The sequence below is a fragment of the Oxyura jamaicensis genome, chromosome 4 (assembly GCF_011077185.1).
Source record: "Oxyura jamaicensis isolate SHBP4307 breed ruddy duck chromosome 4, BPBGC_Ojam_1.0, whole genome shotgun sequence".
In the NCBI taxonomy this organism is placed as follows: Eukaryota; Metazoa; Chordata; class Aves; order Anseriformes; family Anatidae; genus Oxyura; species Oxyura jamaicensis.
The window spans coordinates 41,129,450-41,142,395 of NC_048896.1; the positions used below are offsets into that span (position 1 = coordinate 41,129,450).

The following is a 12,946-nucleotide window of genomic DNA, read 5'->3' on the forward strand; positions in this document are numbered from 1 at the left end:
CTAGGGAGTCTTAGCTGAGTAGGAAGCGCTAGGGAGTCTTAGCTGAGGCAGTTTTTCCAAGGCTTGCCTATGACATGTCTTCATTGCTGCTGCCAAAATAAGATCTTACCGTTAAGAAATTTTTTTAAAAAAAAAGAAAAAAAGAAAAAAGGTCTTCCATATGGGATTTATAACCACTTCAGTTCTGAAAAGTTACTTAATTTGAAGGAACTGGGCTTTTTATGGAGGTAAAATATTTTCAAATGTTTATTTGTGTTTCTGAATTTCCTACTATGGTGCTTTCTGCCTGGAACTAGTGACTGCAAGGCACGGAAGATTTTCCCTTCAGGCTGTCTATCCTATTCTGCAGATGCCTTTATGTGTCTTTTAATAAGGCCAGCAGGTGATGCTCATCACCCATTACAGGGCTCTGTACAGTGGGAATCTGTCTAATCTCTTGATAAACAGCATGTTATATATAGTAACATCACGATTTTTTTTTCTTGCCTGTTAATGAGTAATATCAATTCATTCATCTTTGTTGCAGCTTCAGCTGCAGACATGCCTCCATTGCTAGTATACAGAGCACCACTATCACCTAGTGAGTTTCAATTCTGTTTCTTTTCAAAGGAGGAAGAAAAACAATGGCTACAAGGGTTTAGTGGACCATGTCTGGGAAAGGCCCACAAATGCTTTGTGCAGCTGGTAATATGATTAGGAACAGCTGAGAAACAGGCACATCTCAATTGAACTCTAAGGACTTTAGCAAACCCACATACTATACAAAATCCATTATGATGCACGTCCTTCTGCGTTAGTAAAGCTGTATTTGAAAAGCCATGGTCTTCCACGGTCATTCAAGTGACAGAATTACTTATTATTTGTGACAGAATTACTTAATATTTATGGAATACTCGTAAAACTTACTTGACTGGCATTTTGCTCTTATCACCGTTTATAGTTAAAGATGAATTTAAATAGTTCATAGGTATATTTGCATGTTCAGTGGTTTGTTGCCATAGAATGCATGTGACTCTCTTTCTATGTACTAGGTCAGTTAGAAACAATGGGAGAAACTTACCGTGCTTGCAGATAATTTGAGGATACAGTGTGGTCTTCAGATGTCTTGTTCTTCCTTTCTCTGTTCTTGAGTGTGTTTTGATTTACTGAGGGTTTTTTTTTGCTTGTGTACTTATTTTCTTTCTTAAATGAACACATTCACCATTTTGGTGGATGACTTGGAAGCAGTGGTGTTACGTGTTGGTATGCATTGGTGGGTTGTGCACTTGGCTTAGAGTGTCCTGCTGGCTTTACATTTTAACCAACAGAGTAATTTGTTGAACTGTTCTTGCCTGTGCAGGCAGTAGGAGGGAATGCCTGAGAGATTCTTCATCTGTAGTAAATGAACATGAGGGTGTAGGAAAAGGTAACTGGGGTCCTAGAGGTGTATGGGTAGTCAAGATTATAGTCATCACTTTGAGTCAACTAGAATTTGATCTTTGAGGATTTGTTTCCTTTGACACAAGGGATGGAGGTAAAAGATCCTGGGATCTTTTCCAAATAAAAAGTTTAATAAAGTTCAGTAGTATTGCCTAGAAATATTCCTTCCAATCTGGAGGTCCAGCCTGGACAAGAATTAATTCAGCGTTTGAGCATGTCTGAAAGGTAGATGTAAGTTGTAAGATGTAAGTACCCAGTCACAATGGGTTCTTTTGAGAAACGTGGAGTGTCTACACATACAGGCTGGTTTTCTGTCTCCAAAAGTCATTTGGGAAGCTAGCATGCAATGGGAATAAGATTTTTTTTTTTTTTTCCTTCCCAAAATAGGGTCTGAGGGGGAAAAAAAAAATAATAAAAAATTAGGAGACAAGAAATGCACAAACTTGAACAGGGGCATTTTTTGAAGATGTGTGCAAAAAATATCCATATGTCCAGTAAAGAATGGGATACAAGCTACTCCTGTAGGAGAAAATAAGAACACAAAGTAAAATTGACACAGTGCTAGGTAAGGGTGTTAAATGAAAACAACTCATGCATGCCTTTGAATCAATGCAGTGTTGCAGGAAAAAAAATACAGGATTTGTTCCTTCAAAGAGAAGGAACCTTGAAAAATTACAGAAGACAAAGATGCTGTGGCTTTATATACGGCTAAAAAAGCCCCATGAATTGAGATTCTGTGGAGCGGTGGTGTGTCTGAGAAGTTCCATAATACCTGGAAGTTTGGAAATTCTGAGTACAGCAGACACAAGACCAACATAAGTTAATACAAAGAAAGGCATAAAAATATACCAGTAGGCTGCAATATCAGTCGTCAGATCAAGGGAGGAAAGCTGAATTTCTCAACAATTGACAGTTGAGAGTAAGGAAAGATCTAGTACAGCTAAGATGCCAAATTGCAGGTGTTCACCTGTAACCTGATGCAACTGCACCATGAGAACATTCTCATTTATGGCAGCCATTTATGGAGAACTTAAATAGATGTCATACTGATTTGCTGAAGAAAAGCTCAAGAAGGTGGGTTTGTGTCAGTGGTGGTAAATCACAAGTGAGAGCTAATTTAAGACGCAAGTAGAGACTGTTCAGTAGAGATCACTGACTGCTTGTGTTTGATGTCCTAAAAACAGCCAGGTTAGTAACACTTAACTTATGGACACTGAGTTTCAAAAGAGCAGAGCAAGTGAAATTAGGTTATTCAGAAAGGCCCTAGAGTTGAAAGAGAGGCAACCTCCATGGAGGGCACACAGTCCCTCATAGATTACAAATGACAAAAAGCCTTCCACAGCCCATCTAGAAAAGTGTAGACCTGAGAACCTTACATGTATGCTATATATCGTTAGAAGCTAAGGTTGTTAGAACATTTGTGCCTCCTCAACCCTGGCTGGTGTCTTAACAGCTCTAGATGTTTCTGAGTCTTTATCTATACTAAGTCTTCATTTATTATTTCTTAAAAATAACAGTTCATTTTCACTCCCCTGATTTGGATGATCTATGGAAAGTGTTTGTTAAAGATTTTGACAATACAGTATCATTGTTTGACAGAACTTATTCTTAGTCCACCAGTGCTTTAGCAACAGTCTATAAAAATAAACCAGCTCTAACACTTATCATTATGGGCAGAGCTCTACGTGAATTTGTTTTGGAGATGCGCAGATGTTTCCAGAGCCTGAATAAACTGTGTGATCTTGGTTTATAATTTAATATTGCCTGCTTAAAAAGTTAGTTAAAAGAGTATTTCAATTTTTAAAATCAAATATAAACAACTCCAAAAACTATATATAGTTTTAAATATTAAAACATCTAGAGTGACTTTCTTTTTTGTTCCTTAGTAGTTTTGTGTTGTCACTCTCTACAATGTTATTACTTATTTGTTATTTCGTCATAGAAATAGTGGTGGGAAATTATTATTTCACATTTCTCATCAGTAGATTAACATGGAATCACTTCTCAGAAATTCTGGTGTTCATGAGCTGAAAGCCATTCAACCTTTTCAGAAGAATACTGAGATATGATGGTACCCAGTGCAGCTGAGCTGCTTGGAAAGCCATGTTTTTTTACAGGGATGATAGTGCATTTCATAGGTAGAGCTGTGTCTGTACTGTAAGGTTAGCAGAAACTACAAACTGAGTGAGGTGAGTAACTAGCAGGTGATGCAATGTTACAAAATCTCTCCTGTTTAAAGAAGAAAGTAACAGAGTGTGAATTTTCATTTAGACCCCCAGATTGTTCAGTAGGTTTGAAACACGTCATTCAAATGTTGAATAAACTTGAAGAATTCAGGGAAATCCATACACTCTTGTGACCTACTGTGGGATAGGTGGGGACTCAGATTCTGTAGTTCTTATTCGGTGGCCAGTAAGAATGGCAAGCAGGCTGTACCTTTTATTTTGAAACACACTTTTATATAGGCACATGTATCTATTAATGGTTCTGTGCTTGTGCAGAGCTTTGGTTTGAGGGGACTGAGGAACACTTAGATTGTAGACAGTACAAAATGTAATGGAAATACCTTACTGATTTTTCCTTTCCATTAGGGATGTGTTAAAAAGCACAGATTGCAGAACAGAAGTGCTCACTGATAGCATCTGCCCACTGTAAAAAAAACATCACTTTTTTATTTTACCCTTTGATTTTTAGTTACTTGCAGGAGGATGTTCTCCAATACTGTGTGACAGACTAGCTAATTTAAGGACTTCTGATGAGGGATTCTATCAAAAGACTTGTAAAAAGCAAAGTACATTATATCAACTAGGTCATGCTTGTCTGCATGCTGGCTGACTCTTGACAGAACTCAATAGATTGTGTCATGACATCTGCATGACCCTCTGCAAGAGCCACATCAACTGTCCCTCTGTATGTCCTGTTTATTGGTGTGTCTTTTTATGTTCTCCTCCATTGTAATATCTACCAATTTGCTTTTCTGTGGAAATAAGACTTGTTGGTCTGTAGCTCTGGGATCACCCAGAAGTTCTTTGTAAAGTTTCTTTTTATATTGGTGCCGCCTTAACTTTTGGGTGCTGAAGCACATGTAAGCAATCGGTTTTATGCAGTTCAGCAATTTTGCACTGTAAGTCTTTTTAGATAGGAATTCCATGATTAGGCAGTAAAATTGTCCTTACTACTAGAAAGATTTTTTTTTATTTTTTTAATAGCAAAAGATGAGAGTAAAAAAAAAAAACTGAAGGAAAAGCTCTGAAAGAGCTGGGCTCTGCTGTCTGTTTGGAAATAACCTCGTTTTCAGTGTTGGCTTGTAAATTTGATTTTTAATCCTCATATGGGACTTTACATAAGAGAGATTCCACTTCATATTCACCACTAGTGGAAATGAAATGTCAGGTATTATTGAATGTTTCCTTTTTCCTTTGTGTAAACTGCATATGACTCTTTATATTGAAATTATTCAAAATTGTTACATGTTTGTAGGCAATGCTGGACTTTTCCATTGTGGGTGACAAATCCTTCCTCCTCTCAAATGAGTACTCCACAGCAGAAAGAGCAGCTGTTGACCAGTGAAGAGATAATGTTTGCTATCTCCAAATAGTAACTAGGGCATATTGCATTGTGTGCTGTGAAGTTCTCTGGATTGTCAAAGATCCAGCAGTGTCTGAGTTTTGTCGATGTGTTTTGGACATACTTTAAAAATAATCTGTGCCTGTTGTCATGTTCCTCTAAAACATGATGAGTGTGTGATGTAACTTAATAGTTAGGATGCAGTCTGACTACGTTGAAAGGCTTCTTCACTCTCCAGGAATGGGGAGCTATTGAGCAGTCTGTACAGCAGAATTTATTGCCTCTGTTTAAACTTCCAGAGATGGAAGTCAGTGGACCAGAAAGAAAGCACATGCACCAGTACTGCCTTGTAGATTCCAACTAGGCCATTTAACTTAGAGATAGTGCCATGCTATAGGACATTCCGCCATGTTCTTAGGACTGCCTTGGTATTTTTACAACCAATCCATTGTTGAACTATTTGGAACAGTCAATCCGTGTAGAAACTGTCCAAGTAGCATAAGCTTGTATCCTGGACTCATCACTGTCTATCTGCTCTGTTAAATGTGAATCTAAACATTACTATGTCCTCTGTTTTTCAGGTGTTAAAACATGTTCCAAAGCATCCCTGTTAACACCTTCATTTGAGAGGGAACTGTGAAACTCTGGTCTTGTGGTCCTGAGTCTGCCTGGAGTCTGGAAAAGAGTTGTTGAGCCTTGTTGCTGTTGCTCTCAGTGTTTTTTTTTTTTTTTTTTTCTCCTACTGACTAGCTCCAGGTTAATGTTGTGTTTTTTTGTATAGCCCTCTGGGGTGTCTGACTATCCCATGCATGATATAGAGAGCCCAGAACTTATATGCATCTCCAGGTGCCTTACCCTGAAAGCTTTATATCTCTCGGGAGGCCAGTGCCTGTGAACTAGGTTTTGCAGTTCCTAATTTAGAGATGCATAAATCCTGTATTAGATAAGGCTTTCCTTATGGAGTATGCCCAGCACTAGTCTGCATTTGGTAGTAAAGCATTTGGAATTGGGATGCTTCCCAAGACTTCATCTTCTAGGAGAAAGTTTTTGTTAGCCTATTGGGCTGTAACTACATGGTGTAACAAGAATGTAGAGCCAACGTTAGCAAAGATTTTGGCAGCATAGCTTTTCCTAATTCAAGTAAATGTCCTTATTTATTTTTTCCTATTTTTGTTTTTAGTGTACACTTTTAAAATACTCTTCATACTTATGTAGTGTGTTGTTCCATGCATCGTTGTTGTTACAGTAAGGACTTAATTCTGAAAGAGATGGGGACAGTGACTTGGAAGATTGACATTCATATATACCTTATTCATATTCTAATCAGAATCCCTGATTAATTTGCACACTCTTGAAAGGTTAGACTGGGAAAAGTGCATTTCTAAAGATTTAGGTTACGGTGATGTAATTAGTTTCTGGGAAGTTGGAAACCATCTATTCTTCAGAATGGTCATGGCAGAAGAAAAGCCTGACTAAGCACCAGTAAATATCGAGGGGAAAGAGGGAATTAAAAAATAATAATCATAGCCACTTAATAGTTTCACCAACAAAATTATACTCATGTAAAAAAAAAAAATTGCTTTGGCTGTTGCTAGATACATCTGTAACTCAGAATAGCTCCTCGAATGCCACTTGACATTCTGTGGCTGCATTTTCCTCTACAGGCTGCATGTTGCTCTCCTGAAATGGTGTTTGTCTCCTCTTATGCACTGGCCAAAGTTGACCGTAGCAACAGCAGTAAATTAAACATTGTAAGACTGTGCGAGCTCTAACATTAAGCCTGCAGGGATGTTACTCAGTTACGTTGGAAAACTTAACAGAGTCAGCACACCCTGGTATTTAGTTAGTTCAGGATGTAAAGCTTTATTTTGCTTTTTAAACGGAAGCTATTCTTGCATTCAGGATGTAAAGCTTTATTTTGCTTTTTAAACTGAAGCTATTCTTGCATGTTCAGTTTATACATATTTATCTGTCCAGTAGTGCAGAATCATATTCTGAATGGAACAATGTATGTAATTTGAAAGGGGAAAGAAGTTTGTATTAAATTTAATAGGAAGCTGATGTTGTTTGGTTTTAGGTTTATTATTTTAATGTTTAGATTTATTCTTAGTATCAAACAGTTATTTGGATGTATGGACATGCTGCATCTCAAGTGAAGTTCAGCAGCATGAGGCTGTATCTAGGGCCTAATCATAATAGTAGGCTCTAATGCCTAGAAAAATGGGGGAGGCTAAGCCTTCTACATATTTCCCTTTATTCTGTGAGAAGGGATTCTTCTCTTTCAGGACAGGAAATAAATGTGAAGGAGGGGCTGCTTCTTTTTTTAGTGTTTAACAGAATCAGGTAATCTGTGCTTGCAAAATACCTCTTAGCTCTTTGCACAGCCCCTTACTTGTGATGTTCAGAAGCAGCTTAATCTTTAAATAACAGAGAGGAGTGTAGCTGCATACAAACACTCTTACTGGTAGGAGATCCTGGAGACTGCCTGAAGCATCCAGCTATCATAGCAGTGAAAGTATCCATGGAAGGGAATCTCAGAATATAAATACTCCTACCTGATGTTGTATTTTTAACGTAACAGCTAGTTTTGCTACTGACCTTCAAAGCTAAGCTTCTGTATCATGGAAAGGACTTACAAAGGATATTAAGCTCACCCCAAATATCCTTGCTTCAGAGGTTAAGATATCCTGTGCTGCTTTTTGTTCATGTAATAGCAATTCTCCTTATTCTAAGTATTCCTCTAATAGAGGGAAGTGACCAGCTAGAGTTAGCTTGTGATTGTAGCATGACACTTCAGGTGTATTCTCACTTCTTTCTGATTTCAATGGAAGGAAATTAACTAGCCTTAGAGGCATGTTTACTACTTACCTGCTGGCCTTCTTGAACAATGTTAAGCAGAACTATTTTATACATCTTTTTAAACACCTGTAAGCTTGGCTTAAAAAGTCACGGCAATACCTTATAACAACAACAAAAAAAAAAGCTCCAGGTTTTTGAGAAGGAAAGAAACCCTCCATTCAACAGACCTTTCATGCTGTAAATCTTAAATCAGTAAGAAACTTTTCTCTCAAATGCTGACAAAAAAATATATGTATATATTGTCTACCTACCTGTGTGTGTGTCTGTCTGTCTGTACAAAATAACAGAAGAACCCCATCTGTTTTGCCACTGAAGTTGACAGTAAGCCACAATGACCTTAAATCTATTTAGGTTTTGGTTTTGTTCTTTCCGCAAAGGTTTGAATAACACTGGCAATGCTCTCCTGTGGCAGAACTTCATCCAGAATTGTTTCTTAAGAGATTACAACACTATACTTAGATTTATTTACAAACTTAAATATTTGTTCCCTAAACCTAGAGCTGCATGTTCCCTGAGCACTGTTTGGTGAGTTGCCTGATTGGCTATCCTGAGGATATTCTAGAACACATTAGAAACAGTCATAGCTATGTTTGTGAAAAGTCTGGCCACTCTAAAACAGAATTGATCTGCCAGTTAATCCATTATGTTTTCAGGTAATAGGTTGTGCCTGTGTTTTAAACTGTGGTGTTAGATTTATCATGTATTTAGCAATCCTGAAAACTTTTGTGCATGTAAATTAACACTGATGTGACCATACAAAACATGTAGAGACTGGACCTGTCAAGAAGTCAGTAGTAATAGTATTTAGAGTCCAAATTCTGTCTGCTGTTTTGAAGATACTTTAGGCATTTCCTGCAGTGATCTGAAAAAAAAATAAAATGCTTTGCTAATTCCATTTGCTTCTGTAAAATATGTCGCTACCTTTTATTTCATTTTGTGCTGAATGAATGTCAAGCCAGACATCTTAAATCAGAAAGACTTCTCCTGGAAAATCAAACTCCTGATTTTGTTGTGAAACTTCTGTGATCAATAAAGCTAGATTACCTCTTCTTGTAACTATTAACATTTCTGTAAAAAGGTACCTTAAACTTGTCTTATTTTCTATGGTTTTACAACTGATGTGACAATGACAAAAAAAAATCTCAGACAAGCACTGCAGTGTTGGACCATCTGTGATACTGGTGTGGGGGAAATGGAGCTGTGGACTCATTCATGAACGAGTATCCTCTCATGATTTAATATGTGCGTGTCACCCTCAGCAGCCCTAAGAGGGGGCTGAGTTGCCCTAGGGTAGCTTTTTCTCCTACTCCTTCCATTCTTACCTTGTGTGCTTGCCTTTGCGACAGCTTGCGCTTTTGTTGATGATTATAGGTATATCTCTCTAGATGGAGAGATGTCCTGCTTGAGATCTGATTCTATAAAGTGTTAACATTTTTAAAGTTGGTTGTTCAGCACAGTTTCTTGATTATCCAATTTCACGCTCCTGCTTATATCATCAGTTAATCCTGGCTGCTGACCTTCACTTGACATGCAGCATGTCTGTACATCCAAATAACAGTCACCACTTCAAAGCTGAGAAGTGCTGGAGAGAGCTGACTTGTTAACAGTTGGTATTCCCAACCTAGCATCATGACCAAAAGAAATTGTGTCTATTAAGCCTGGATATTAAACTTTTTTTTTTTTCCCTTTTTCTGCCACCAGTATGATATGGAAGTTCTAAAGAAGTAAGCTACCTACTTCTGAGGTTTCTTTGTGTCAAAATTTTATCAGTATTTCATGTTTCCCCCATCCTCAAACTTCTTTAAATCCTTCTAATTTTGATTAGAACAGCCTGCATTTGCTCTCTTCATGCTGCTAGCTCTATTCAGTAAGTTGCAACGTTCCCTTTAAAAAGGGAATGCTGACTGAATAAATATTTCGTGGATAGTCTGACTTATGATTCACTGTTATCAATGACTAACTTTCTGTTGATTTTGCTACTTGCTGGATCTTATCCCATGTGCAGTGCCAACTTGAAGCTCATCTACTGTGCATTGGTATTTTTCATGCTACCATGTATGCAGGTGAATGTTTGGCCTGGGTGGGAAGGATTTTTGAATAAGAAGGTTTGAACATACTCCATGCATTTTACTGCAATTTGTACAAATTGGGTTAGAGCTAAGGTTGCATCACAGGGTTGATGCTTCAGCCAAGCTGCATTATGCAAATAAATAAAACAGATGAAAAAGCACTATTACAGAAAATATTTGAACATGCTGTGACCTTTGTAGAGCACGCAGTACAGACTGGCTCAAGTCATATCAGCTGAGGACGCTGATAGTGTTCAACATCCAAAAATCAAGAATCAGCAAAGTTGTTTCTGACTTCAGAGGGAATGGCTTCTCAAGACAATAGGAACATCACAAAGGGAAATGCTTTCCTGACATTTTAATGTGAACCAGTAAAGCAACTCAAAACCCAGGGATTGTTTGTTGACTGGTTAATCTTTCTCAAAAGCAATCTATGATGGTATAATAAAAGAGTCATAGAAAACACAGATTCAACAGTCATAGAAAACACAGGCAGTTTGGTTCATGACCTAGGGTTGTTTCTTTGTTGTTGTTGTTGTCCCCCCCAGTCCCTGCCCCCCCTGCCCACCCCAAAAAAAACTAACAAACAAAAAAAAAAAAAAAAAAAACAAAAAAAAAAGGAAACACACACACACACACAAAAAAGACACTAATCAAAAAAAAAAAAAAAACCACTACATTTCAACATTCTCTCTGATTATCCTGTGGACTTTTTCCTCATCTCTCTGCTGTACAAATGAAGCACAAGATTTGCATGGGGCAGTGGTACCAACCTTGGCCAACAATCATCTCCCCTGATCATTAGAAAGTGATACTGTGTAGCCTTGCTTAAAATGGTTGTATAAATATTTTAATAATCAGACTTACATGAATGTCAATGTAAATAATAACTCTAGAAACAGTGCCTTTCTGGATTTTGTTGCCCTGCACAGCTCGTCTGTGGGATGAATTGTCTGAATTGAGTAATTGGCAGTTGTGTCTTTATTTCTGGTAATCAGTTGTACAAATACAGTGTGTTTAATGTTCTCTGTACAGAAATATAAAATGTTTTATCTGCTAGTGTACTGTAGAGTGTAATTTTAAGGAACTATCGTATTATAAGTCATCAAGAGATATGTATCTGTGCAGCTTTCCAAACCTGTGAGATAATCTTCCTTTAGAAACAAATAGCCCTCATCTAAATGTGTTAATTAACTAGTCTCCTGAAATCTCAGATGCTAAATATAGTTCTTTCATGGGTTATGCTTTCAAAATCGTTTGTACTGAGATAATTTGCAGTTGAACAGGCAATTTGTCATGTATGGTATATGGTATAACATTGCATAGAGCAGCTCTCTGTGTAAGCTGGTTAAGTTCTTCAAAGGTATATGGAGAAACTGGTGGCAAATTTCTCATCTTGCGGGGAAGAGTTTTCGTGTTCCTCTTGGATATAGCTAGATTTGCAAGCTTTGTGGGTCTCATTTCAATACACATTCCTGTCATTTTAGTGCTGAGGTGTTAAATGCATTCAAATGATGATGGAGTCAAACTCTGGGCAAAAATATTGCTCCTAATGCAGATTCATCAGGTACTAATAGGGTGTATGTTGTTGGGGGCTAGGAGTCCACGTCGGCTGTGAGACAAAGGCATTTTGCCTTACGTTGCATGTGGAGATTCGACTTGCAGCACAGCTACGAAAGGTTTTCTTGTCGCCCAGTATGTGAGTCTGGCAATGAAAACAAATGGTGTATATTTTTCAGTTTGTTGTGTGATAAATAGCTAGTTCTCTTCACCGTTTGCATATGCCTCTTTTTCATTCTCCAGACTCTTCTGATTTTCTCTTCAGAATGCTTTTCCAGAGATGTGCGATGATGAACTTTAGCTTCATCGCAGTCCTTGTTCCTACACTTGTAATTTCCACCTGATCCTACAATATGAATACAGTGATACTCTGCAGGCATCACAGGGAACCCTCAGGAGTGGGTCAGGTCTTCGTTTTTATAGCAAGCAATAGTAATTCAGCTCTCTGAGACTTTAAAGCGCAGATTATAGTCCCTTTGGAAATTTTTATGGATGTATTTCATCTTGGAGCAGCAGCTTTTTAGCTCACTTTCTTTGGTTTCAAGTTTGCAGTGTTTTTTATAACTTCATATACCTCTTCATTTAGACACCTCTTTATGTTGTAAACCATGGTGAGACTGGACCAATCCGATGTAACAGGTGCAAAGCTTACATGTGTCCCTTCATGCAGTTTACTGAAGGTGGAAGAAGGTATCAGTGTGGATTTTGCAATTGTGTAAATGATGGTAAGTGATATTTCTCTGATCCATGATTCATACAAATTCCATAAAACTAATAAGGAACTGTATCCCTGAAATAATTTTCTTGACTAGCTGACTTGAAAATAGTTTAGTGAGATGTAGTAACAAGGGCTATTTCACAAATGAAAACAACAAAAAAAATACTACCCTGTAAAAATATTTAAAACACTTCTTCAGTCCAATTTTTAAAAATAAATATAAGAAAAAATAATGCTAAACCATGAAGTCCAAGTGCAGTCTGTTATGGTCAAAAGTTTATTTTAAAATATTATGTCAACATAGGATAAAAAGCTGCTTGTATTGCTAACCAAAAACAACTTTTGTGTAGAGAAATCTAAATGTTCAGCAAATAATTATTTAGAACCATGTTAGACTAGTCCTGGCCATGACTGTGGATGCAGTGGTTAAATAGCCTATTAATCTTCTGTGACAAGTGTTGGTTTTCACAGAAGATACCATGCCATATTTGTTCAAGTGTGCTGCATGTGACTCATAAGTGTTCTTGTGCTATATCCCAGATCTTTGCCAGAAGTAGCCTTTCTAGACATTTGTATCAAGTTGGATTTCCTCAGCTGCTTTCCCTAATACAGTCATCTTTTCAAGTCTGAGATGTGAACCTTGACAGGCTCATTCCAACTTCTTTTCCGCCTGAGGCTTGTTTGTGCAAGCATAGCAGATAGCAAATTTCCTAGTTTGTTAGCAATTTAAACTCTAATAAAGAGAAATTTGAGT

General features: G+C 37.5%; 1 protein-coding gene across 5 annotated transcripts in view; it reads left to right on the top strand.

Annotated features, from left to right (window-relative positions):
- Nucleotides 1-12,946, top strand: part of LOC118166144 (protein transport protein Sec24D-like) — a 53,899-nt gene that overhangs the window by 19,717 nt on the left and 21,236 nt on the right. For 3 of the 5 annotated variants that reach the window (XM_035324790.1, XM_035324791.1, XM_035324793.1), the window contains one exon: nt 12,061-12,199. The exons of the other annotated variants lie outside the window; for them this stretch is intronic. In XM_035324790.1, the coding sequence (XP_035180681.1) occupies nt 12,061-12,199 (139 nt within the window). The remainder of the gene's footprint in view (nt 1-12,060; nt 12,200-12,946) is intronic. 5 annotated transcript variants of the gene reach the window in all.